The sequence below is a fragment of the Prionailurus bengalensis genome, chromosome B2 (genome assembly GCF_016509475.1).
Source record: "Prionailurus bengalensis isolate Pbe53 chromosome B2, Fcat_Pben_1.1_paternal_pri, whole genome shotgun sequence".
Classification (NCBI taxonomy): Eukaryota; Metazoa; Chordata; class Mammalia; order Carnivora; family Felidae; genus Prionailurus; species Prionailurus bengalensis.
The window spans coordinates 79,564,999-79,592,666 of record NC_057349.1 but is presented as its reverse complement, the minus strand read 5'-3'; the positions used below and the strand labels follow the sequence as shown (position 1 = coordinate 79,592,666).

Here is a 27,668-nt window from a genome sequence, read left to right as displayed (position 1 = left end):
TCTCAAAGTAAATAAATAAACTTAAAAAAAATGCAGTCATATTTGGAATTTATGGAGCTCATTTGCAGCTTTTTGGAATGTAGAGGTAGGATCACACTAATCTTGAAAATATCCTGAAAAATAAATTCCTTTTTCTCAGGTTTTTCTGAAAATTTATTTTAAATCTTGTAAGGTAATGTAAAGATGCTGTCATTTGGTTTCTAAGAGAACTTCAAAGTAGTTTTATTTTTATAATACTTACTATCCATTAGTCAAATGTTTTCTATATCCAGTGAAGTATCCTGTGTGTGTGTGTGTGTGTGTGTGTGTGTGTGTGTGTGCGCGTGTGTGCGTGCGCGCGCGCGCACGTCCATCCTTTAGAGTTGTGTGTTTGATAAAAATACCTTCTTGGACGCCTGGGTGGCTCAGTCAGTTGAATGTTTGGTCCTTGATTTAGGCTCAGGTCATGATCCCAGGGTCACGGGATTGAGCCACACGTGGGGCTCTGCACTGAGTGTGGAACCTGCTTAGGATTTTCTCTCTCTCTCCCCCTCTCTCCCTCTCCTCCCTCTCCCTCTCCCTCTCTCCCTCTCCTCCCTCTCCCTCTCCCCCCTCTCCCTCTCTCCCCCTCTCCCCCTCTCCCCCTGTCCCCCTCTCTCCCTGTCCCCCTCTCCCTGTCCCCCTCTCCCTCTCCCTCTCTCTCTCCCCCCTCTCCCTCTCCCTCCTCTCCCTCTCCCCCTCTCCCCCTCTCCCCCTCTCTCCCTGTCCCCCTCTCCCTCTCCCTCTCTCCCTCTCGTTTCCCCTCCCTCCTTCTCTCTCTCCCCCTCCCTCTCTCCCTCTCCCTCTCCTTTCCCCTCCCTCCCTCCCTCCCTCTCTCTCCCCCTCCCTCCTCTCCCTCCCTCTCTCCCCCTTTCTCTCCCTCTCTCTCCCCTCTCTCACTAAAATTAAACAGAAACAAAAACCCAGTCGTCTTATTTAGAGTGCTTGGAATCATTTAGTTTTAAGAGAAATCTTTAGATCTTAGAGATAATTTGTAACCAATATATACTAAACTTCTAGCTAGTGCTTTAAATTAGATTCTAAGCAAGTTAAATTGACAAGTTACTACTAATAAGAGAGAGCCACGTTTTTAAAAATGTAATTTTATAAAATCATTAAAATGTTTTGATTGCAGGTTGGAATTTTAAGATGTGGTTTCTGAAGTGATAATTTTAAATCAAGGCTACTTTATTTTCTAGGTGTTCATTGTACCCATGGTTTCAATCGCACTGGTTTCCTCATATGTGCCTTTTTGGTGGAGAAAATGGATTGGAGGTATTTGTTTCTTGTTATAATGGCAGAAGACTGGTAATTGATAAAAAGTGTATTAATTTTTTAGTTTTAACATTTTATATTGCTAAATTTTTGGTGAAGTCATGACTAAAAATTTGAAGTGGTTTTCATTTTAGACTTGGTTAATCTTTAGAATACCATTTATTACCTGGTGTTTTGTACTAAGTAGCATTTTAGTTGAGTGCTTATGGATTTTTATATACTATGTATTTTCTTTTCCAGATTTTTTCACATACTCCAGAATTATCAGAGATACTTTTTTTTTCTTCAATATTTTGTTTACATTCACCTTTGGAAGTTACTACTGTTGTTATTGTTCTGTTCTTTTTTTTTTTTTTTTTTTTTTTTTAAAGTAAGCTCTGTGCCCAAAGTGCTGCTCGAAATTCACGACTCTGTCAAGAGTCAAATGCTGTTTGGATGGAGCCAGCTAGGCATCTCTTATTCGTTTTTTTTTTTTTTTTAGTAATACCTTTTAAAAATAGCTGTAGAATATTAGGAAAAACTTAGAATGGTATGTGGAGGAAGTATTTTTGAGACAGAGTTACTTTCTTTGAAGCATGCCTTTATTGAAGTGATCCTGAGAGATTAGAACCTTTGTTGCCTGAAATTCCTCAGGGATATGGAATATTACTCCCTGAACTTTCTTGTTTACTGATTGAGTGTCATCATTTTTGCTTATAAAGCCTTTCACACAGTAGGTCCTTCTCTGAATATAATCAGCTGAAGTACACATGTGATGGTATATTTCCCTGTTTATATGTTCTCAGCTGCATATCTTCTGACTTTGACTTTCTGGGCTTTCAGGTGCTTTTCACAATAACCCCAGGCTCCTGTGTCAGCCCTGACCTATGCTTAGCCTCTGCTAAGACCTTTGCTCTTGTTACCTGGGTCTGTTGAAAGTTCTTAAAAGCTAGCAGACTTTTACTTTTATTCATATGGCTATTCACATTTCTTTGATTTCCCTTAGAGTCAGACCTCAACCTTCAACGCTTTATTTAAAATTTTTCACAGACTTTACCCAGATTTCTTCTATATACTCATTGCAGCTTACCTCTAGGTTTTAGGAAGTATCAATGTATCTTATATTAAATCTATTTCAGAAGGAATTTGTCCCTTAATAGATTGAATGCCTTGGGAGTGGGGACTGTGATTTGTCAATTTAATAAATTTATTATACTTCATTTGGTGTATGAAATAGAAAGAGTGAGTTTTGATAAATCTGCAGAAACGAAGAGTAGTGAGGAAACTCCGTGGTGTTTGTTTTCATAGCATTGAAGCAGCAGTTGCTACTTTTGCTCAAGCCAGACCACCAGGAATTTATAAGGGCGATTACTTGAAAGAACTTTTTCGTCGCTATGGTGATATAGAGGAAGCACCACCCCCGCCTCTATTGCCTGATTGGTGTTTTGAGGATGATGAAGATGAAGATGAGGATGAAGATGGAAAAAAGGAATCAGAACCTGGGTCAAGTGCCTCCTTCGGCAAAAGGAGAAAAGAACGGTTAAAACTGGTAATGTTTAAAAATATTATAGTCTTTACTTTTTTCTTCTGCAGGTTTATTGAGATTTATGTGTTTGTTTAGCTGGATTTATAAGGTTATTTCATTCTGGCTGTTTCTAAAGATACTTGATAGCCATGGGTCTCCCTTTTCTATGGGAAAAGTTTAAGTTCATCTTGTTTTTGTTTCTTAGGTAAACTAAAGAACTCTTTTTTTTTTTAATTTTATTTAAATCAAATTAACATATAGCATAATAGTGGTTTCAGGAGTAGAATTTAGTGATTTCTCACTTACATATAACACCCAGTGCTCATCCCAACAAGTACCTTCCTTAATGCCCATCACTCATTTAGCCCATCCCCCAAAGAACTCTTACATGTTAGATTGAGAATTTACTATCTTTTTCTTTTTTTTTTTTTTTGCAAAGTATTGGGAGATTCCGACTACATAGGAAAATTTTTGCTAATCTACAAAATTGTCACGTAGTTAAAATACCTTTACATATAAATTCTGCTCCTCCTCATGGGTGATACTTTCATATTTTCTGTAAAGTTGAACTGAGAAGACTCTTCTGTGGACAACTCCCATTAATCTTCTTGATTCTATGCACAACTCCCATTAAAAGGCCAAACAAAACCATTAGGAGTTCTCTTTTCTTGGGGTTCAGGAGAGATGCTGAAAAGGAGAGTACTGGTTGTGCATACCCAAGTATATGGTATAGTCCAAAGGGACAGTGTGGAGATAATTAAATTTAATGAAGTTAATAATTAAGGAGCGTGGGATATCATAGTTGAGCAGTAAAAGTCTACAAGTCATTAGTAGGCAATGATTCACAGGCAAGGATTTTATGTAAATCATATAATATAGTCATTTGGACTTTTAAGACAAAGTCCCTCTTTGAAAAACATTGTTTTAATATGTACTTACATATTTCAAACTTCAAGACTTTGAGGCCACTGAAAAGTGTTCATTGCTTTGAAACATAGAAGTAATTAAAAAAAAAAAAAACTTATTCTGTTAGTATAACTCATTGGTTAATGAATCACATACCTAGAAAAATAAGAATCACATTCTAAAGAAGGGCTAATAGCATAACATAGCATAGATGATTACTTTCTTTTAGTATCATTTTTTGTTCAACTATATTTTTAAGAACAACATTAAATATGAACATATATATGCTTAATGTGTTTTTTAATTACAATATAGTACTTGTATAAAAGAGTTTAAAGAAAAGAGTTAATATTTTGCAAAATATACTAAAGTTTGCAGGTTCCTTTTTTTCCCCCCAGAAGCAGGGGCCTTTAAAAATGACAATTATTTTATAATATCAAGTATTATTAAATGTCTATAGTTGCAAATGAGCTTCAGCAGCACTACGAGAAACATAGCCAAGATGGGCACGTTTCTTTCAGGAAAATAAATAACATTTAAAATAAAATCCTAAATCTTGTTTCCCTACTATGATTGTGGATTTACCTATTTCTCTTTCTAGTTCTGTCAAGTTTTGCTTTATGTATTTGGAGTGATATTTAGTTTATACAAATATGTGTAAAGGATTATTGTATTTTCCCAGTGTCTTCACTTTTAGCATTGGAAATATCTAATGTTAGTATGATTGATTGCACAAACATTCTTTTGGATAGTGTTCATATGGATTATCTTTTTTTCTATCCTTTTGCTTTCAAACATTATCTTTTATTTAAGGTATGTCTTTTATAAGCATTGTGTTGTTGACTTTTATTTATCCAGTGAACAGTTTTTGCCTTATTGGAGTATTTGGTCCATACACATTTATTTTACTGATGTAATTAGATTTAAAACTTAGCAGTCTCCCCTCCCAACCTCCCACTTATGGTATGTTCTTTTTATTTTTCTTTCTTGTCTTCTTTATGCTTAATTGTTTTTATATCACCCCAACCCATTGCTTGGTAGTTATACATTCTTTTACTGTTATTTTAGTAGTTATTCAAGATTTCAGTATCTGGGGGCACCTGGGTGGCTCAGTAGGTTAAACGTCTGACTTCGACTCAGGTCATGATCTCGTGGTTTGTGGGTTCGAGCCCCGCATTGGGCTCTGTGCTGACAGCTCAGAGCCTGGAGCCTGCTTCAGATTCTGTGTCTCCTCCTCTCTCTGCCCCTCCATGCTCATGCTCTGTCTCTCTCTGTCTCTCAATAATAAATAAACATTAAAAAAGAAAAAAGATTTCAGTATCTGTCTTGGACTTGTTAAAGTCTGGTATATATTAGTACTTTTGCCACTTTTTAAACAATGCAAGAATCTTTGATTCCGTTTACCTCTTCCTGCCTTTTTGGTATTGTGTATCTTAATTCAACATGCATTTTAAACCCCATAAGGCATCATCCTCATCATCATTTTGTACAGTGAATGTTTATTAGATATAATTATCTAAATATACATATTTATCCTTTCTTGTGTTCTTCTTTCTTTCATATATTTTTATGGTTCCATTTGGATAGTTTTTCTTCTAACTGAAGAGTTCCCTTTAGTATTTTCTTTAATGTGGGTCTGTGCAACACATTCAGTATTTATGTAAGAATGTCTTTTCTTGTTGTCATTTTGAAGAATGTTTGTTCTCAGTGTAGAATTTTGGATTGGCACTTTGAAGATACTCCATAATCCATTTCTATTAAGAAGTTGCTTCTTGGGGTGCCTGGGTGGTTCATTCGGTTTGACTTTGGCTCAGGTCATGATCTCGTTCGTGGTCCGTGAGTTCCAGCCCTGCAGTGGGCTCTGTGCTGACAGCTCAGAGCCTGGAGCCTGCTTTAGATTCTGTGTCTCCCTCTCTCTCTGCCCCTCCCCAGCTCATGCTCTGTCTCTCTCTCTTTCAAAAATAAATAAGCATTAAAAAAATTGTTTAAAAAAAAGAAGTTGCTTCTCTGAAGCTAATTTCTTTTGTTTTTGATTTTCAACACTTTTACTATGATATTTCTACTTGGAGTTTTCTTTGTGTATTTATCCTGCCTTCTATTTATAGTGATTCTTGAATCTACTGTTGGATTTGTTGTTGTTATTGTTAGTTTTAGACAATTCTCAGGCATTATATCTTCAAATATGGTTCAGATCCATTCTTTTTCCCTTTTCCTTCTGAGACTCACCCAGTAGGCTTTTCCCCCCACTTCTCCTACTGTTTCTTATGTTCTTTTCTATATTTTCCACTTTTTTTTTTCTCAGTTTTCAAACTGGATATTCTCTTCTGACCTATCTTCCAGTGTACTAATGCCTCTGTAGCTATAAGCTGATGTTAAATCCATCCATTGAGTATATAATTTCAGTTATTTTACTTTCACTTTTGGAACTTTCATTTGAGTTTTAAAACAGTTTTCAGTTTCTCTGTTGGAATTCTTCATCTTATCATTTAATTTTTTGAATTTATTAATTCCAGTTATTTTAAAACCTTGTCAGATGACTAATTGATGTAGCTCTCTTCTAGGTCTTTTTTAGTTTTTCTTCTCATGTCCTTTTGACTTCTAGTCAGTTGTTTCTTTTTTGGCATACCTGCGTATTTGTGATCATTAGACATTAGGTCTGAGAAATTGTAGAAATAATTTGAGAATAAAATGTTTTCTTCAGAGAACATTTACTTTTGTTGCTACACAGCGTTAGGAATAGGGCATCTTAACTCAGTCAGGATTGAATTATTGAGAAACTAGTCTTTAGTTTTGGGGGGCCGGTCTCTTTTTGATGCAACTGAATTCTTAGAGTATAGACCTTTGGGGATCCTAACTGAAAGCCTGGAGAAATAACCAGGAGCTTTCCTCCTCAGGGGCCTGGAACTCCAGTTTTTATTTTCCCATTCCTGTGATATTCTTGAAAGCTGTGTTTAGCTTCCCAGGTACCATTTTGAAAACAGTGCCTGTAGAGGAAATTCTATACCAGATGTCTAGCTCACCTCTCTGGGTTCCTTTCCTTCTGAGTTCTTGGCCCGTCAAGCTCTTACTGCCTTTGTGATTCTCCAGGGTCTTCAAACAGGTGATTTTAACATTTTATCTAGCTTTTTCTCGTGGCTGCAGAATTGATCTCAATAAGCTAGTCTGCCATTGCCAAAAAGAGAAATCTTCCCTTCTCTTGTTTTGGAGAAAGCGGGTAGCTTTGATTTCAAAGCACTTAGGTAGTTTTTTCCCCCTCTTTTCAAATCATACTCATAAATTCTAAAATTGTTAAGTATATTTTTTACTTATTAAAAGTAGTATACTTACATTAAAGAAAATTTGAAAACTAAAAAAACAACTTAAAATTCTTCAGCCTTTGTCTTACCACTGGCATTTTGTCATCTTAGAAGAATTTCTTCCCATTTACTTCCCTAGCTTAAAAGTGTACACAAATGGCATAAAGATCAATTTTTTTTAAAAAAATAAAAATACAAACATCTAGAAATGTATAGAGTAAAAAGTGAAGGTCTTTTCACTCCCACTCCCAACTGTTCTCTACTTTTTGATTATCCTTCTAAATACTTATTGTCGTATGTATTTATATATACATATGTTGAGTTTTGGCCCTATGCTCTCCACCCTCTTTTAATGTAAATGTATTTTTCTGCAGCTTTTTTAAAAACTTGGATGTCTTTTTTTTTTTTTTTTTTTAAGATTCTTTATTATTTTGAGAGAGGGAGAAAGAGAGCACGAGTGGGAGAGGGGCAGAAATAAAGGGAGAGGATCCCAAGCAGATTCCGTGCTGTCAGTGTGGAGCCTGAACTCACCAACTGTGAGATCATGACCTGAGCTGAAGTTAAGAGTTGGACGCATAATCAACTGATCCACTCAGGCACCTCTGGATATCTTTTCTTAGTACATTTCTAACTACTTCATTCTTTTTAGGTAATACCAGAGGGAGCAGTTTATAAAAAGCGAACAGAACGTTTGTTTGCAAGATGAGAGAAGATATCAATCTATAAAATAATGACCGACTATTAGGAAAAAGAACCAATTAGAGGCGTTGGAAATGATAATTAACCCCCCTCCCCGGCACCTGGGTGGCTCAGTAGGTTAAGTGTCGGACTCTTGATTTCGGCTCAGATCATGACCTCATGGTTCATGGGTTCGAGCCCCATGTTGGGACTTGCACTGACATTGCAGGGCCTGCTTGGGATTCTTTCCCTCTCTCCTTCTCTTTCTGCTCCTCCACCGCTTGCTCTTTCTTTCTCAAAAATAAACACATAAACTAAAACTAAAGCAAAACAAAACAAAACAAAAAACCAACCTAACAACCCCGCAGGTGGGTTGGATAGCAGAATGAAGTTAGCTGTAGAGGAAATTATCAAGCTGGAAGATTTATCGAGGAAATTCTTCCTGGATGTAGCACAGGAGGACAAAGAAATATGAAAAATAGTTTAGAGTTAGGTAGTGATGTGAGTGACTTGATAGTATGAAATGTCACAGAGGGGACAAATACAAGGATTATTTTCTGTAATATGCAGTAGGGACAGGTCAGATTAATGATTTTAAGAAGCTGATGGGAGGTGAGAAAATGGAGATAGAATTGTGTTAGGGATCCTCAATACCACCCCCACTTTTGGAGATTTACTAGGACTCAGCATATAGTTGTAGTCACAGCCAAGGTTTATTATAGTGATATTCCAAGGATATACAACTGTATCATAAGGGAAAAAGACAAGTGGAGTCTGGTGGATTCCATATGTAGGCTTTCTTATGCTCTCTTCTTCCCATGAGAGGTTGTACAGAGCTTACTTTCCCAGCAGCAGTGAAGATGCAACAACATGTCTGATGTTTCTGCCTGGGGAAGCTCATTAGAGCTCACTAGAGCCCTAGTGCCCAAGTTTTTAGTAATGGCTGGTCACGTAGGCAGCCTATGTGTGTACCAAAAGTTACACAATCCCAGAAGGAAAGTGTTTGTTCAGCATAAGCCCTATTGTTCGTACGGATAGTCTAGGCATGGTGAATCACCCTTATCAGTTGACTAAGAGCACTCTGAGAATCTTGTTCCCAGGCACCAACCTTGTAAGCAGACTTGGTGTATTGGCCTTTTTCTGCACACTAGTACAGGCTGTTCATTCACGTAGTTTAGTTATGATCAGAAAGGGAGAGGAAGGGTGACTGCTTAATGCAGATAGAATCAGAAAGGCTATTTAGTATGGAATAAATTCTAGCATATTTATTGCTTGTGGATAAGCAGCTGTGGAGTCAATGACCTTGAAAATAATTTAGGGAATAAATGATACAGCAATGTCTGAGGAAATAAAAGGGAATGGAGTTCAAAAGCAGATGGAGAAATAGGTCTTCCACAAGAGGAGGGAAATCTCATCCATAGCACTGAGACTGTGATTTTTTCCTCTGTGAATTTCAGCTGTCTGTGGGTGGGAGTAGAGAAGATTAATGGTAGGTTGATACAAGGTTGGGTATATTTAGTATGGGTGTGATGGAAGGACAAAAGGTTGAGGAGTACTGAGGATATCAGGCATAGAAGAATTGAAGTTATCAGCCATAGAGTCTAGCTGAATAGGAAGTAAGGTAAGGCTGGGGGCTGTTACACTGAGAAGAGGGAGAGGTGAAGGGACTGTTAGTCTTGGTGACATTGAACAGTGAGCATAGTTAGGGTAAAAGAGTTAAGCTATTCAATGAAAAAGGTCAAAGAGTGGCATGTTGGCTTTAGGATGTTGTGCATACTCAATCAGTGTGAGTTGAATTGATGAATGGAAAGGTAGAGCAGTATGGAATGATGATGGTGTGGCCATGGAGCATGTTGTTCAAGTTATGCAAAGATGATGGTCATTGCAAATGAAATTACTGAACTGTGGAGCCTAGGTTGTTTGATGGGTAAAGATTATCTAATGGATGTTGATGTTACCAATGTAATGATAGAAGTTAGTGCAGTGAGAAATACTGTTTTTGATGAACATGGAGAAATGACTGGATGTCAGTACACGAAGAATAGAGTGTTTTACTACTTTAGACTCTTTGGTTGCAAGTATCAGAAATTAACTCAAACTAGCTTCAATAGGAAGAAGAAATTACTATGAGTGAATGGGTAGGACTCAAAGCCAGATCTCAGAAAGGGACTGGAGCCTGGACCTGGAAAGCTATTTAGAACCTAGTTTCTACTCTTTGTTCTTATTTTCTCATCTTTGCTTTTTTTCTATTTCTGTTTCTTTCCTTTTGTGTCATATATTTCACTAGCTTTGTCTTTTGAGACTGGCTCTTTGTGATTCCTTTTTTACCTGGGAGATTATAACTGTCCTGTATCTTCTGAGCTTACATGTTATAATTTTAGCCACATGCAGAGACTTTTGAATCCCAATTCCAGGTTACCAGAAGAGAGAATCTAATGGATTCAGACTGAGTTAGTGGTTTGCTCATGCTCCCATCAACTTTGGCTGGAGTGGGATGTTATCTTGTAATGTCATGTAACATGGCTGTTAGGGTCCTGTCTTTGTGGATGAGAGAGCAGCTGTTGTGCCACCAACTACAGTGGATGTCTGCTCTACCACAGTTGAGTGATACAGCTGAATGGATTTAAGTCTAATTGAGAGGCAAGGAGAACAAGTGAGGATATAGGTGAATGCTTAACACTATCCCTATGGGACTTGGGCAGTGGGAAAATGAGTGCTTTTATTTAAGAGAGAAGTGGTCTTCTTGGTGGAGAATTAGCTCTTAGTTAAGACATAGGGGACGAGGTGTTCATGAAAAAGGTTGAGGTTATAGGTTATTTATGAAAAAGAGATTCTAGGGATTATATTGGAACTCTTTGGGAAGGTAATTAGTGATAAGATTAACCAAGGAGAAGGAGCTCCAAAGCAGTGAGGACAGGACCATCAGAGAGGAAAGATGACTGGAGAGTTGATTTTGGGTGATGTCAAAGTATTGGTGACAGTCATGAGAAATGTAGATGTAAATAATTGGCAAATCAATGGTTGGAAAACTTTTCGTTTTCCTGTTATTTCAATCTGAGTTGACGATAGTTAACAGAAGCAATCCAAGAGTGACTAATTTTTATGGTTCACATCTCAACACAGTGAACTTATTTTGGTTTGACACTTTATTTTTGTTAGAGTTCCCCTTTCCTGACTCATATTGATATGACTATGATTTGAAATGATGGACTCATTGTAGTGAATTCCGATAGTGACTTTAGGGTTTTTAATAGTCACACATGTCCTGTACGTGGCCCTCACATTCCTGACACCTTTGTTCATCTTTTGAATACATGCTTGTATTGATTTGGAAGAGTATGACCTATAGTTATGTTGTTTGCTTCTTTGAATTGATGGCTGGGATCATGTCTCTCTCTCACTCTCTCTGTTTAAAGTTTATCTATTTTGAGAGGGACAGAGACAGCGTGAGTGGGGGAGCCAGAGAGGGAGACAGAGAATCCCACAGGCTCCTCACATGGGGCTCGGACTCAGGAAACTTGGAGATCATGATCTGAGCCAAGACCAAGAGTTGGATGCTTAACAGACTGAGCCACCCAGGTGGCCCTGGGATCATCTCTTTGAATAAAACTGTTAGTGCCTTTTCTTCATTACTAAAATATCCTTGTTACACATTACACACATACTTGCTTACTCATTCCTTCACGCACGCACACACACACACACACACACACACACACACACAGATAACACTCACTTCTTACATATAATTTGACCCCATCTTCTGTAAAACTTTCCTCAATTTCCCTCTGACTGATCATTGATTCCTTTTTTCCTTTTTGTGATAGCCATATGAATTTCCATTTTAAGTCTGGCAGACTCTGTTTATGAAATACACTTCTTTCATCTTAAGCATACGTTATCTTCTTTTCACTTTTGATATTTCTTTATTCCCACAAACTGAAATGGTAGTTTGTTAAAAAGTGAAAGTAAATGTCATTGACTTTGAATCTCAATTATAGTATGTTTGAAAATAGTTCCAGACTTAAGACATTGCTGTTTAGATTTAGTGATCCTTTTTGAAATTATTACATAATTTTAAATAATATATTTCTGTCAGAGGAAACTTGTAATGACAGTCAAAACAGCAAATTAAGCTAAAAAGTTACTAAATATTGTTGCTGTATAAAGTGCATCAGCTTTACTGTTTTTAATGGACATATTTCTACCATTTTCTGATTAATTATTATTTCAGAAGAAAGTAGGGGAAGACAGTAAAAAAGAAATTGAGACATTGTAGGAAAGATTAAGGAAGAAGAAACATAAATGAGAGGCATTTGCTAGATGGTTGGACATATCTTTTATAAACAAGCTTAATAGTTGTTAAGTATGTACTGAGGCTCAATATTTATTCTTTTAAATTAAAAACAATATTTAGCTTGGGGTGCCTGGGTGGCCCAGTTGGTTAAGTGTCTGGCTCTTGATCTTGGCTCAGGTCTTGATCTCCCAGCTTGTGAGCTGGGGCCCTGTGTCAGGCTGTGTGCTGACAGCGTGGAGCTTGGTTGGGATTCTCTGTCTCCCTCTCTCACTCTGACCCTCCCCGACTCACTCTGTCTCTGTCTCCCAAGGTAAATAAACTTAAAAAAAAAAAAAAAAAAAAAAAGAAAGAGAGAGAGAGAGAGATGATCCCAGATATCAATTCAGTACTTTGCTGGCAGGACAGAGCCTGCTTTGGATTCTTTCTCTCCCTCTGCCCCTCCCCTGCTCTCTCACTCTCTCAAAATGAATAAATAAACTTAAAAAAAATATTTAGCTTGTTCAGCTGCATAGAATTATTAAAATATTTCCTAGTAATATTCTAGGAAAGTACTTGGTTGAATATTGATCCTATTTCTGTGTTTTGGTCCTTTTTATTTGCCAAAAAAAGAATATGTTTTTAGGAATAATTTATGATACTTTGGCCCTTGGTTTTCAGAAATTATCCTTGATTTCTGAATATTCCTCAGGAAATACATGCTCATGAGTAAACCTTTTTCATGTAAAACTTAAAAAAAATCCTGTGCTGTTAGTACCTTTGGAATAATGGTGCTGAATGTTGAACTCTCTGAATGCTTTCTCTTTTTAATGAGTATATATAGGATATAGCTTTATAAGGATATTGCAGTTATCTGAGTATCTCAATCACTAAATATCTTGTGAACCTAGTTCTTATCCTCATTCTTTAGTTACTGTATTTAATGGTAGAATGGTCCTAAAGCAGAAGGTAAAAAGAGGTGATGGTGTCATATGAGAGGAATGGTACTCTTTAATCCTTTGGCTCTTGAAATCTCTAAAGTGTGCTTATTATGGAAAACAGAGTTGATGACATATAAGATAACTATAAAAAGTGATTCAGAATTAGGGGCAAAAAGTAGGACTAGTGTCTGCTGGATTACTCAGGACTCTTCCAGATTTGACAGGGACGTACATGGACTAAATACTGTGTTCTTTTTTTTCCTTTCCAAGTGGCTCGAGTTGCCAAATCTTTGCCAGAAGGTTGATCATTGCAGCTTGTAGACCATATTTTTTATTCCTTAATTACGTTAACAGCTAGAGTTGTTTTATGGATTTTTCTTGAGACTGATGCCAGCCCTCTTATGGGTCTGAAAGTAATTGTAACATGAATCTAGACTGTATTTTTAGTCTTTAAAATTTCCAGGAGTGTTCTTTATTTATTTCATATATAAATTCTCCATCTGCTTCACTTCTGTGATATTTTAAAAATATGCTTGCTATGAAGTACAATAAGACACTTTATGTAGTTGTGAGTTACAGAATTTAAATTAAAAATTCAGTGATGAGTAATAGTTTTTCTTATATCTGAAGACTCTACCACTTTGTCTACTGTTACACTCTTATTCTAGTTTACAAAGGTATATATATCGTGGGTGTTTATCCCCTTAAAATCCATACTCCATCAGAGATATAGCTCCTCTTTCTGTCCGTAGTGAGAGCTATTAGTGAATGGTATAGTGTAGACCTGAGTTCAAATTCTGTTTTTACCTCTCAAATAAATTGCATTCAGTCTCATTTACTCATTTGTGAAATAAATACCCTGTAATCTACTTTTCATAGCTGTTATAAGAATTAGAGAAAATGTTTGTAAAATGTCAGATCCTTTGCCTACCTCTGAGTAAATGGTAGGTAAGTTGTTATTGCTGTTCTTAATGAGTAATGTCCATTTGAGTACTTTGAAATATGATATAGACACTGGGCTATATATGTACATTGAAAAGCATATGCTGGATTAAGGAAAGTGAGTGTACAATCCCAGGGGGAGTTTATAGATCTTTCTGGAGCAGACCATTTCTGTTTCATATATTTGCTCAGACGTAAAAATAAGCAAGTCTATCTTTCAGTCTTGACTTTGGAAATAGATTTTCACTTCTAACAAAATATTTTTCTTCTTCTTCCTTTTTTTTTATCTTAAGGGTGCTATTTTCCTGGAAGGTGTAACTGTTAAAGGTGTAACTCAAGTAACAACTCAACCAAAGTTAGGAGAGGTACAGCAGAAGTGTCATCAATTCTGTGGCTGGGAAGGGTAATAACCATTTTAAAGTTTTAAGTAAAACTTACTTTTACTCTGCAACATTTAACATTAATGCAAACATTGACACAGTTTCTTTGCTCCTTGAAGATTGAATGTTTACACAGAGTGCTTAAAAAGATATCAAGCAAGAGTTTATCAGATTTTTTTCAAGAACAGTTGAGTCAAAATTAGACTACTAGACAGTTGAGTCAAAATGAAATGACTCAGACATGTCTTCTGAATAGAATAGAAAGTTACTTTTGTCACTATCCAGTATTTTAGTGTGCTTGATTCTACCATTGCTGATTAATGTTTGTATCACCATATCATTTTATTAAGGGAGAATAGGTGGCACTTGAATGTACCACATTTTCCAGATTTTCTGTAATCAGAAACCTGGGGGAATCAGTTTTATGTATATAAGTATATTTATATAAATATGTTCTGCCCCCCACCATGACCTGAAAATATCTATCAGTCATTTCATGGGAGGAGATTCAGGAGAGAGTTCATTGTTCTAATCTTTTGCTCTCAGGTCTTGTCTATGGTCATTTCTGTTGATCATTGCTGTCTGTGGCAGAAAATTGTAATACAGCTGGAACGTGATGAAACAGGATTGCTAATTGTTAAAAATTCTTCATGTAAAGAACTTTTTGACTGGTATATTAAGATCAATTACCCAGAAATAATTTTAACTAAAAGATGAAATGAAGTAATAATGATTTCAGTGTTGTGTTAAACCCTTGCCAGTGTACTTCAATCTTGACCTATATTTCTCCTGTTTTGTCACTTCTGGGCATCTTTTGAGCAGAAATTTGCCAACCTCGTAGAGTTAATGCCAAGTTGGCAGAGTCATGATGGAGGAATATAAGGTCTAGAATAACGTACGATAATTAAGGCAAGCAAGATTGAAACTTCTTTTTGAAGTAAACTTGTAAACATACCTGCTTTAGTTTTAGATCATGAATATTAATATTTAAAAAGCCCAGTAGTTATAGTATGTAGTGGCAATTAGAATCTTGTTAACTCACATCCAAAATGTCTAGAAGATAATGTTTTGTTAGCATTCTTGGGAAAGCTGATATTTTTCCAGTTGACATTAATCTCATGATAGGGAGAATGTTGTGGTAAGTGTGTGACTAATGTGAGATTGGTTTAGGACGTATTGCTTTGTATGGATGCCAGCCATAATAGTAATAAAATGTTCTTCTTTAAGGTCTGGATTCCCTGGAGCACAGCCTGTTTCCATGGACAAGCAAAATATTAAACTTTTGGAGCAGAAGCCATATAAAGTAAGCTGGAAAGCAGATGGTACTCGGTAAGTTAGATTTCTAAAACAAATTATACAAATAATTCTAATACTTGAAGAATACTGCTTTGTTGGTAAAGAAGGTTTGTACTCTTGGAGTGTGAATTTCTGACTTGAACAGCAAAATAATCATGTTTCAAATATATAATTTTTGTTTTGCTAGTATTCTTAGTTATGTAAGTCAGTTTCTCTCATTCTGCTTCATTTTTGGTTTCAGACTTCTTTTTTATTAAAGATTGTATTTTTGAGTAATCTTTGCAGCCAACGTAGGGCTTGAACTCACAACCCCGAGATCAAGCGTTCCATACTCCACCTACTGAGCCAGCCAGGTCCCCCTGCCCCCAAGTTCTGTTAGTTTGACATAAATCTATACCAAATTTAAGTTTGAGAGTGTTTTCTCTTGATGATATTGTCCTTTTTGGCATGTCTGCTGCCCACCACCTGTGTTTTGTGGTTGTTGAGCACTTCTAAAATTAACAGATGTGTTGTCAGTTTATAATCTAAAAATTACCAAGTCTTTCTGATACTTTGTTCCTTCGAATATTTTGTTCTCTATTTTGTTCCTTCGGATATTTTTCTCTTAATTTTTGCTAATACTTTTTGTGATTTTTATACACTCTTGTGGGTGTTACAGTCTTACAACAAAGCTTATCTTCAGTTTGATATTCTTATGCTTTAATTAGTATAAATTTTATGATCCTCAGTAATATTTAATTTTTTCTATTTTGTAATCCTTATTTTTATGGCATTGCAATATGTATTTTTTCATCAAATGTTTTGATAGTTGAAGTAATTATTTTAACAGATGTTAATATAGAAGTCCTATTAACTTTTTCAAAATAAAGACAATATTTCAGAATAATTGACAGAACATATATATAGTTTAGGTTTTTTTTCCAGTTTCATTGAGATATAATTGACATATAACATTATGTAAGCTTAAGGTGTAGAATGTGTTGATTTGATACATGTATAGATTGCAAGATGAGTACTGTTAGCTAACATCTCCATCACTTCACATAATGACCATTTCTCTTTTGTGGTGAGAATATTTAAGATCTGTTGTCTTAGCAACTTTCAAGTGTATAATACAGTATTATTTACGGTCACCACTATGGTGTACATTAGATTCCTGGAATTTATTTGTCTTGTAACTGGAATTTTATACCCTTGACCAGTACTTCCCCACTTCCTCTACCTTCTCAGCCCCTGGTAACCATCGTTCTAGTCTCTGTTTCTATCAGTTTGATTTTTTTAGATTCCACATATAAGTGCTATCATCTAGTATTTGTCTTCCTCTGACTGACTTATTTCACTTAGCACAATGTCCTCAAGGTCCATCTGCGTTGTTGTAAATGGCCGAATTTCCTTCTTTCTTATGGCTGAATAATAATCCATTGTATTTATATAGCACATCTTTATTCATCTGTTGATAGTTATTTAGGTTGTTTCCATATCTTGACTATTGTGAATAATACTGCAATTAAAATGGGGATGCAGATATTTCTCTGAGATGCTGTTTTCACCTTTTCATTTTTAAATGTTATTTTGAAGATGATATAGGTTGCACTTAATTTTTGTAAGAAGCTTTTGAATGTCAAGGTGGCAGTTACACCTTTTGGATCATGTTATCTTCATCTACATTGTGCTTGTAGTGACCTTAAGAGATATCTATGAAGATATGGAGTGGGGCAGATACAACTTGATTTTAATGTTAGGTGAATATAATGACACTATTTCAACATGCTTTGCTTTTTAGTAATTATATATATATACATACATATTTTTTTATTAGGGAATATATCAAAATATTTCCTCTCATTTGTCTTTCTTTCCTTCCAACCTAGCATTTTCTAGCTTTTTTGGGGGGTGGATTTTATGAGTAACACAGGCTCATTAAACAAAGTTCAGAATATAACAAGTGAAAAGAAGAAACTAAGTGATTTTATCACATAGAGATAACCATTATCATCATTGTGGTCTTGATTTTGGTTTTTTTTTGGTTATAAAGCAGTTGTATTAATGCTTAGTGTAGTGAATCCAAATAGTTAAATAACAAGTATGTTTTACATATGTGTGTTCATTTTTTCATATTATTTTGAATTTAAAAATGAAGTAAATTAAAAAATTAATATTAATACATGGTAAAATTTTAAGCAATATAGGGATATCAGATGGTAAATTTAAGTTTGCCTTGTGTGCTTCTAAGACTGTTCATTCTACAAGGATAAATTTATAAGGATAGATACAGCTAAAGATTCAGATACAGACAATTTGGATGATTTGTCCCTTCCATGACCTCCTCCTTATGGATGTATAATTTTGAAGGATAAATAAAAATTGCCTGATTGCTTATTTTCAAAATGTTAGAATTATATCTAATTTTTTGGATTAGAATAAGTTCGGAATCTATTAAATTGGTAGTAAGGATTAGCAGAAGTTAAGTTGTTGATATATATTTTTAATAGCTATGTAACAATGTCTTAGGGTTTATTAATAGATATGTAGTATTGTAACAGTGTTACCTTTGTAACAGCTTCCTACCTCTGAGTGGAGAAGGAGTGAGAATGATGAGGTGCATTTCTCCAGACTTGATACTCTAAAATGGCCCCGGGGATTTGGGAGTGAGGCATAGTTTTGATCTGATGAGTTTCATATTCTGGATATTCTTTACTTTCTACCTTGTCTTCTCCATAATATCCAGGCTGTGATCTTGGCAAACCTTGAGCAGAATAACAAAGTCTGTAAAATTTGCCATTTGTATTCAGCCATCGTACATTTATTTTCCCTCCTCTGCATTTGTATGCTCCTTTCCCCATGTCTCAATGCTGTCAGACCTATAAATGATTCGCTACAGTAATTTGAGCTAAGATGTTTTGACTGATAATGGAAATATCTTATTTCTCATGGACCTGTGCTCCACCAAAAACAAAAGGAGAACCTCTAAATATCTTTTTGAATAACGACTCTGTCTTGTGATGCTTTAATCTGTGAGGAAAAAATTTATGTGACATATTTTCTGGACTAGTGCAAAATCTTTCTTTGGCACAGTAGAATTTAAGGCCAATAGCATGGGGGAGGGACTTTCTGTGATTTATAGGGTGAAAAGAACCTCGGAGGGCTGTAGAATGGTCTAGGAACCCATGGAATTAGAACAGCTAATCAATAGCCATGAGCCCTAGACTCCACTTTATGTATTCATTTATTATTTATTTTTTTATTTTTTTAAGTAGTCTCTACACCACTGTGGTTGACAGTGAGATTATGACCTTTAGATTAAGAGTCGCATGCTCTACCCACTGAGCCAGCTAGGTACCCCACTTTATTTTATTTAAAGCCATGTTGTGAAAGGGGCGCCTTGGTTCATGAGTTCGAGCCCCGCTTTGGGCTCTGTGCTGACAGCTCAGAGCTTGGAACCTGTTTCAGATTCTGTGTCTCCTTCTCTCGCTCTGCCCCTTCCCTACTTGTGCTCTGTCTCTCAAAAATAAATAAACAGTAAAATTTTTTAAGGTCATGTTATGATAGGGTTAGGGACCTCTTTTTATTATCCTTATTCCCTAGTTTATTGACTATTTATTTATTGTATCTAGCAACAGTATTTAGATGGAAGGATCTCTGAAATTGAGTGTGCTATGAGACCTGGATAGAGTTAGCAATAAAAGGTAATGCCTAGGAATTTTTATTAGTCTGGACAAGGCCTGGAGGTAATAGTGACAGTTTTGACAGGAATCTGTTGTAAGTTCTAAAACATTGTTGAATAGGGACTATTTCCTTATTGTAAAGCCAAAGAATATAGATAGAAATACAGAATTCTTTAAAAATGAAACAGTGAGAAATTTGTATTAGTTATATAGGTAAATTGGTAAACACTAAACCACTGCAGTCTCGGAAATAGGTGGAATCATTTTGTTTGATAGAAGATTTAGTAATTGTGTGTCTTACATTTCATTAAAATCAGACTTTTAAAAATGAGATGTCTCCTTCTGTCAGAACATAGTATTTCTTTCTTCATAGCACTTTTCATTATCAGAAGTTACTTTTTCCTTTCTAATTATTTTACTTCTGTATCTCCTACTATATTGTAAGCTTCACAAGATTAGGGAGCAAGCCTGTCTTCTGTACCTTTATATCAACAGTGATCAGCAAGGCATTATGCTAGTAGATATTGAATGAATATCTATTCTGAGTATTCCGAATAGTATTGAGTGTTTTATGCTCTTGAGAGATCTGTAGTTTCTATAGATTGAAATATTCTTATTTTATACTTTTCCTCTTTTTTTAAAATTTTTCTTTTTTTACATTTATTTATTTTTGAGAGACAGAGCACAAGTGGGGGAGGGGCAGGGAGAGAAGGAGACACAGAATCGAAGCAGGCTCCAGGCTCTGAGCTGTCAGCACAGAGCCTGACGCAGGGCTCGAACACACAAACTGCGAGTTCATGGCCTGAGGGACGCTCAACCGACTGAGCCACCCAGGCGCCCCTCCTCTAAATATTTTTCATGATCTTTTGGTTCATTGAATGGATTGAGAAGGGAAGAAAGAAAGTCATATTAGAAAAACTGTACTGAGGAATAGAAAGAACACAGAGATAGAAGTTAGTATACTGCTTAGCATTGAATGATTAAATGATTAAATGAAAGAATACAATACTTAATCAGATAGCATAAATAACGTGTGTTATATCTAGGGCACTACATATAACTTGACCCATGGGAGAATTATACTAAAATCAAATTAATGTGTAATTTGTGATTAATGAAACCATGGCATTGTAATTGATAGTACTTGATAAAGGACTTGTAAAATGTGAATATATACATATTTTGGAGCTATTTAAGATTTAATGATATGTTTGTGCTTATAACTGATTTTTTTGATGGATATATTGCATAAATGTAAATAATACTACAGAATAACAGGTTTGAGTGTTCTATATCTAAAAAGCAGTATTTAAGTCTTAAAGGTTCATTGACATATTTGGAAATTAGAACCAACATTAATTAACACTTTTAAAGTTGGGAGAAAAATTAGGTGAAATGAGAGTATTGGAAGTTACTGTGAAACCGAGCTTAGCAGCTCTAAATAAGACTAATAAGAGAGACAACACATTGCTTTCAAGGAAGACAAGTAGCGTTTGTGGTTTGGTCCTCTTAACTTTGTATCTCCATGCCTTGCATAAATGAAGCAAATTTGAGCCTTAGTTTTCTCACATGTAAAATGAAAATAATATTCTTAGGGTTGTAAGTTTGTAGTGAAGTATTGATATAAAGTGCATTCTAGAAGAGCCCTGATATACAGTAGATGTTAATATATTTTTTAAAGTAATTATTGATAGGTATGTACTTATTGTCACTTTGTTGTTTTCTGGTTGTTTTGTAGCGCTTCTCTGTTCCATTTGTTCTTCTCTTACTCTCCTTACGATTTATGACTTTCTGTAGTGTTATGTTTGGCTTTTTTTCCTCTTTATTTATTGTGTATCTATTACAGGTTTTGGGTTTGTGGTTACCATGAGAATCCTATCCTGAGATTATAGCAGTCCATATTAAGTCGTTGGCCACTTAAGTTTGAACACATTTTAAAAGAACTTTTTTTACTTTTTCCTCCACATTATATATATGTTGTCATACTTTACATCTCTTTTTTTCATAATTTTTCATCTAATTAGGGCCCTTTCTTTTCCACCTTAAAGAAGTTCCTTTAACATCTCTTGTAAGCCCCTTAGTGGTGGATGAACTCCTTCACCTCTTGTTTGGGAAACTCTTTATCTCTCCTTCGATTCTGAATACGTACCTTGTAGAGTATTCTTGGTTGTAGGTATTTTTTAGCTCTTTGAATATATCATGCCGCTCCCTTCTGACCTACAAAGTTTCTGCTGGAAACTCAGCTAATAGCCTTATGGGCTTTCTCTTGTACATAACTTTTTGCTTCTGTATTGCTGCTTTTAAAATTCTTTAATCTTTACATTTTAATTACTCTGTGTTCTGATATGGACCTCCTTGGGTTCATCTTGTTTGGAACTCTCTGTGCTTTATTAACCTGGATGTATATTTCCTTCCCCAGGTTAGGGAAGTTTTCAACCATTATTTCTTCAAATAAGTTTTCTGACCCCTTTTCTCTCTTATTCTGAGACCCCTATGATGCGAGCTAATACATTTTTAAAATGAAACCTGTATTAAATAATTCTTGATATATTTGGGCATAACCTATTTTGGGGTGTATGTGTGCACACATGTATTGTTGTCAAGAAATCATAAAATTGGAAGGAAAGAACACTTTTACCCTGTAAAAGGCCACATAACATAGTGACTGAGATAATAGACTGTGGAACCAAACTGCCCAGGTTGAAATTTTGGTTCATCGTATTACTACCTTTGTGATCACACTTTCCATGTTTGTAAAATGGAGGTTATACTAAAATCAGTTCTTCGGTTTTGTGATAATTAATTGAGTTAACATACGCAAAATAGTTTTTAATTGTGCCTGGTATTTTGCCTTCACTGCTGTTATTCTTCTTGTAGAAGGGAAGCTATTTTACCCAAACTGTTAAATATGTAAAAGTTTTATATTGTGTTTCTGAGCTACTTTAGGTAATCTAGTACAGTGTTTATATTTTTCTTGGAGGTTTGTGTTGAGATCCTTTCATTTTATTTTCCAAATTGTTTTTAAAATTTCCACATACACCATTCAAATGAAAGTTCATTAAAACATGTAGCCTCTTTCAAATTTATGTAAGATCTTTGTTTAATATTCTGTTTCATACATGTTTAAATATTAGTGTCCAACTAATACTTAAAATGGGAAAAACATTTAAAACTGAGGGTTTTAAATCCCCTCCCACCCCCACAGGGGGATTACTGCTCTGAATAGGACTTTTGTTATTCATTGCTTCATTATTAGAGAAACTGAACCAATTCACTGTGCCAAAAGCAGACATAAACTTTTTCCACATGGCTTACAACATTATTGCTTTATTTTTGTCAATGTAGTTGAGTTATAATTTATATGCAGCATATAGTTCATTGAATTTTGACAGATATATACCTCCATGAAATCCCTGCCATAATCAAGATACAGATCATTTTATTATCCTAAATGTTTTCTCCTGTCCTTTTTGTTTTAAGTTTATTTATTTAGAGAGAAGGGAAGAGAGAGAGCTAGTGAGTGCACGTGGGGGAGGGGCAGAGAGAGAGAATCCCCAAGCAGGTGCACCCCTCCTGTCCTTTTATAGTCAATCCCTTTTGCTGCCACTAGCCCTAGTCAGCCAGCATCTGTCATTACAGATTGCTTTGCGTTTGCTAGAATTTTATATACATGGAATCACACAATGTGCACTTTTTTGTGTCTGACTTTATTCTTTCAATATAATGAATTTATAACGATTCTAAAACTGTTAGTATGTATAATAACAATTTGTTCCTTTTTAATGGAGTCTTACTATAGTATATGGATATACTATATTTATTCACCTGTGATAGATATTTGGGATGTTTCTGGTATTTGGCCATTTTAAATGAAGTTGTAAACATTTGTGAGTATGTAAGTCTGTGTAGACGTGTTTTCATTTACATTTTTTTATGGTTTATACTTTTGATGTTTCTAAGAAATATTTGCTTTCTTCAAGGCTGCAGGATTTTTCTTAATGTTTTTTTCCTAGAAATTTTATACACTGGGGCTGTGATACATTTTGAGTTAATTTTTGTATATGTGTTAGGTGAGAGTCAATGTTAATTTTTTTCCCAATGAAAATCAGTTCTAGTATCATTTATTGGAAAAGACTATCCTTTTTCCATTTAATTGTCTTGGCACATGTGTTATAAATCAATTTACTGTTTGGCTGTTGTTATTTACTGTTTCATTGACCTATGTGTCTATCCTTACTGTAATGTCTTGAATTCCTTAGGATTATAGTAAGTTTGAAAATCGGGTAGTATAAGCCTTCCAGCATTGTTGTTGTTTTTTAAAAGTTGTTTGACTGTTCTAGATTGTTTGCATGTTCTTTAAATGTGAGAATCCACTTTTTAGTTTCTCTGAAAAAGCCTGCTAGAATTTTCATTTGATTTGCATCTAATCTACATGTACCAGTACTGAATGTTCCAACCCATCAACCTGGTATATCCCTCCATTTAAGTCCTCTTCTGTTTCTCTGGGTAGTGTTGTGTAGCTTTCACTATAGAGATCTCACATGTCTTTTGTTAAAATTTTAAAAAAGAACCTGTGTTTTTATATTGTAATTAACTGCCTGTTTGCATGTGGCCCTGAAAGGAGGCCATTAAACTTGAATCATTACTTGGAAATTTAAATGGAAATGCCTAATACCTGCTGACTTTGAAAGGAGGTTCCTTGCTTTGAATTCAGAAGTACCATCTCACCCATGGCAAGTAGTTCCATGAGGACACTAATCATTTGTGCATGTTGATATTGTACTAGCAATCTTGCTGAACCTCTTGTTCACTAACTCACTATGTTTTCTAATAGTGTGACTGTAGATTTTTTGAATTTCCTATGTATGTCATATCTGGAAATATTTTCTGTTTTCACTCAGTCTTATAATCGGTACTTGTATGTTATGGTATTAGACTTCTAGACAATGCAGAATTATATGGTATTGGGTAATCTTGTCATGTTTCTAACTTTAGCAGGAGCAGTTCTCAGTTTTAGTATTAAGTATGATATTTGCTGTAGGTTTTACTATATAGCCTTGATCTAGTTAAGAAAATTACTATTCCTGGTTTGCTAAGAATTTTTACCATCATTGAATTTTATTGTATGCATTTTTAGTGTTTATTGAGATAAGTCATATGAGTTTTTACCTTTAATCTGTTAATTTACTTAGTAGTGAATTAAACTGGTAGATTTTCTGAAGTTGAACTACTTCTTCTCCAACATGATGTTGGATTCAATTTGATGGTTTTTTGAATTTATGTTTGTAAGTGACATGGATCTGTATGTTTTTGTACTGTCTTTGTGTGGTTTTGATACAAAGATTGTACTACTCTTTTAAAATGAATTGGAGAGCTTTTCTTCTTGTTATATGTCTAGATCATTTATATAAGTCAGAGAAGATGTGTTATTCTTATTAAAGTTGTAAGAATTAAAAGAGGTAATTACTGTAAACCAGTTAGTATACTGCTTAGCATTAAGTGATTAAATGAAAGAATACAATACTTAATCAGATAGCATAAACAAAGTGTGATATATCCAGGGAACTACTACATATAACTTGACCCATGGGAGAATTTCAAGGGTAGATCTAAATCAGTATTGGTCATAGTGGAGATGCAGAGAAGGTGAGGGTCTGTTATAGTTGGGTGGAAATCCAGTATCAGGATAAGTGATATCAGGGTATTGCAGATGCAGTTGGAATTGAACTGTTGTGTAATTATGAAATTCTGCCTTTTCACAGATCCTGTAGAATATTCTGGTAAAGGTAATAAGAACTTTTATAATAGAATTTATCTGTAATTTGTAATGCAATAAAGAGAAATGATCTGTCTTTAAAATTCATTCATTCAAAATTAATTCAGTGTCTGTTAAAAAATGATGAAGATATAGAACTATGTCAAAATTTTAGAATTAATCTCATGTTTTATTTTCCCTTCCCCTTCAAATTTTATTTTCTTTTTAATCTAGAGATTAAATAGTATAAATTTAATTTCAACTAGTTGTGAATCGTTATCTAGGTAAAAACCAAATTCTTATTCTTATTCTTATTTTATTTTCGAGAGAGCACAAGTGGGAGAGAGGGAGAGAGCGACAGAGGGAGACACAGAATCTGAAGCAGGGTCCAGGCTCTGAGCTGTCAGCACAGAGGCCAGCGTGGTGCTGAAGCTTACAAACTGTGAGATCGTGGCCTAAGCCGAATTTGGATGCTTAACTTGCTGAGCCACCCAGGCATCCCCAAATTAGTTTTTTGTAACTACTATTGTCACATAGGTAGCAAAGTCAAAGGTAATAACTCACACTATGTTGACAATAGAAAAAGGGCAAAGTTATGGAATGATTTGTAATAGATAAGCAAAAGTCTTCTTATGAATTAATCATGATGAAGGCAAGCTCCACGAGGGCTGGATTTTTATCTTCTTAAAAAAAATGAATTATTTATTCTCTCTGCCAAATAGATTTCTTTTTGTTTTTAATAAGGTCTACACCCAATGTAGGGCTTGAACGCACAACCCTAAAATCAAGGGTTGCATGCTGTACTGACTGAGCCAACCAGGTGCCCCAGGATTTTTATTTTTTTAACCAGTGTGTCCTCAGTGCCTAGATTAGTGCCTGGCACATGGTAGGCACTTAATAAATATTTATTGAATGAATTGGTCTGTGAAAAGCTGCTAATGTCTTCACATGAAAGATAAGGGAAACATAGTGATTGTGAAATTCTTTAATTTTGATTTATATTACAGAGTGAACGTGAGTGGAAGGGAGGAGTAGAGGGTAAGAGGATCTTTTTTTTTTTTTTTTTAATGTTTGTCTCTCAACAATAAATGGAGTGCGAGTGGGGGAGGGGCAGAGAGAGCTGGAGACCCAGAATTTGAAGCAGGCTCCAGGTTCTAGGCTCTGAGCTGTCAGCACAGAGTCCAATGCAGGGCTCCAATTCAACAAACTGCGAGACCATGACCTGAGTCAAAGTCAGACGCTTAACCAACTGAGCCACTCAGGCGCCTCAGAGGGAGAGAGAATCTTAAGCAGGCTCCTTGGTGCTCGATCCCACGACCCTGGGATCATGACCTGAGCCAAAATCAAGAGTCTGATGCTCAACCAACTGAGCTACCCAGACACCCATTAGGATAGAATTTAAAGCTACATAGACTTAAGAAAGAAACAGCTACTTTTGTTTGGATTTATGTAATGTAGGGATGATCTGTTATTTCCATAGAGTTGTAAAAGGATTAAATGAAGTAATTAAAACACTTAACATTCGGTAGTCAGTAGAGAAAAGATAGCTATATATGCATATACTTATCTTCTGACTTACATATAATATACACACACATACAAGCATACCCTGCTTTAAGAAAAATTGAATTTATAAGGTAAATGTGGGACTTGGATTACAAGGAAAATTTTTGCAGGAATTAAAAAGCCACTTAGGCATTTATGGAAATGTAATTTATAGTCAGCTTTTTATAACACATCTATTTAAGTAAGCGAGATACATTTACATAATGTTTCTTGGAGGAAATTGTAGACAGATTCATTCTTTCTGAACCCTGGTCTGGGAATCTCCTTTTTTCATCCATTCAGAAATTATATTGAAAACTCATACCTCCAGGGCTCTCTGTCTAGTGCCAAATGGATCAGGAGTGCTTAAGACAGGATCCCCAGTTTTAAGTTTTCATCTAATCCAAGGTTTAGCAAATGTTTTTTGCAAGGGCCTGATAGTAAATATTGTTAGCTTTGTGGACCATGTTATTCCTGCCTCAACTATCTCAGCGCGGCCCTTGTAGCACAAAAATTCATTTGTTTACATAAACAAATGAATGTAACTGTGTTCCAGTAAAACTGTATTTACAACAACAGGTAGCAGGCCACATTGGACCTTTGGATCAAAGTTTGCCAATCCGTGATCAAATACATTCTCCTTACAACTCAAATGTGCTTTCCTTTCTTTATAAGAAAGTGTAAAAGTGAGCTTAAAGTAGGAAAACCTACGTTTAATACAAAAGTATTTTTGTTTTAAAATTTGCTTCAGTAAATTATAAAAGTTGAAAAAAGTTTTCTTCCCAGGCGCCTGGGTGGCTCAGTTAAGCGTCTGACTTCGGCTCAGGTCATGATATCACCGTCCGTGAGTTTGAGCCCCACGTCAGGCTCTGTGCTGACAGCTCAGAGCCTGGAGCCTGCTTCGGATTCTGTGTCCCCCTCTCTCTCTGACCCTTTCTCGTTCATGCTGTGTCTCTCTCTGTCTCAAAAATAAATAGACATTAAAAAAAAATTTAAAAAGTTTTCTTCCTGTTAATAGTAAGTCATTGGTAAGCCCCTGGTATGTTGACAAGGTGTTTTATGTAATGTAGGTAACTCAGGAAATGTGTAACTTTAAAGGAAATTTAAGCCTTTTTCCCCATAAAAATCACATTCCATGCCTTTGTTATAATAGAGTCCTCCATGTATGGTGATGCTCTATATGTCCTAATAATG

At 35.4% G+C, this 27,668-nt stretch overlaps 1 protein-coding gene across 1 annotated transcript in view; it reads left to right on the top strand.

Moving 5' to 3' along the window:
* RNGTT (RNA guanylyltransferase and 5'-phosphatase) overlaps positions 1-27,668 on the top strand; it is a 326,083-nt gene that overhangs the window by 28,139 nt on the left and 270,276 nt on the right. Inside the window, exons 5-8 of the mRNA XM_043591917.1 lie at positions 1,218-1,293; positions 2,581-2,821; positions 14,127-14,236; positions 15,441-15,542. Coding sequence (XP_043447852.1) covers positions 1,218-1,293; positions 2,581-2,821; positions 14,127-14,236; positions 15,441-15,542 — 529 coding nt within the window. The remainder of the gene's footprint in view (positions 1-1,217; positions 1,294-2,580; positions 2,822-14,126; positions 14,237-15,440; positions 15,543-27,668) is intronic.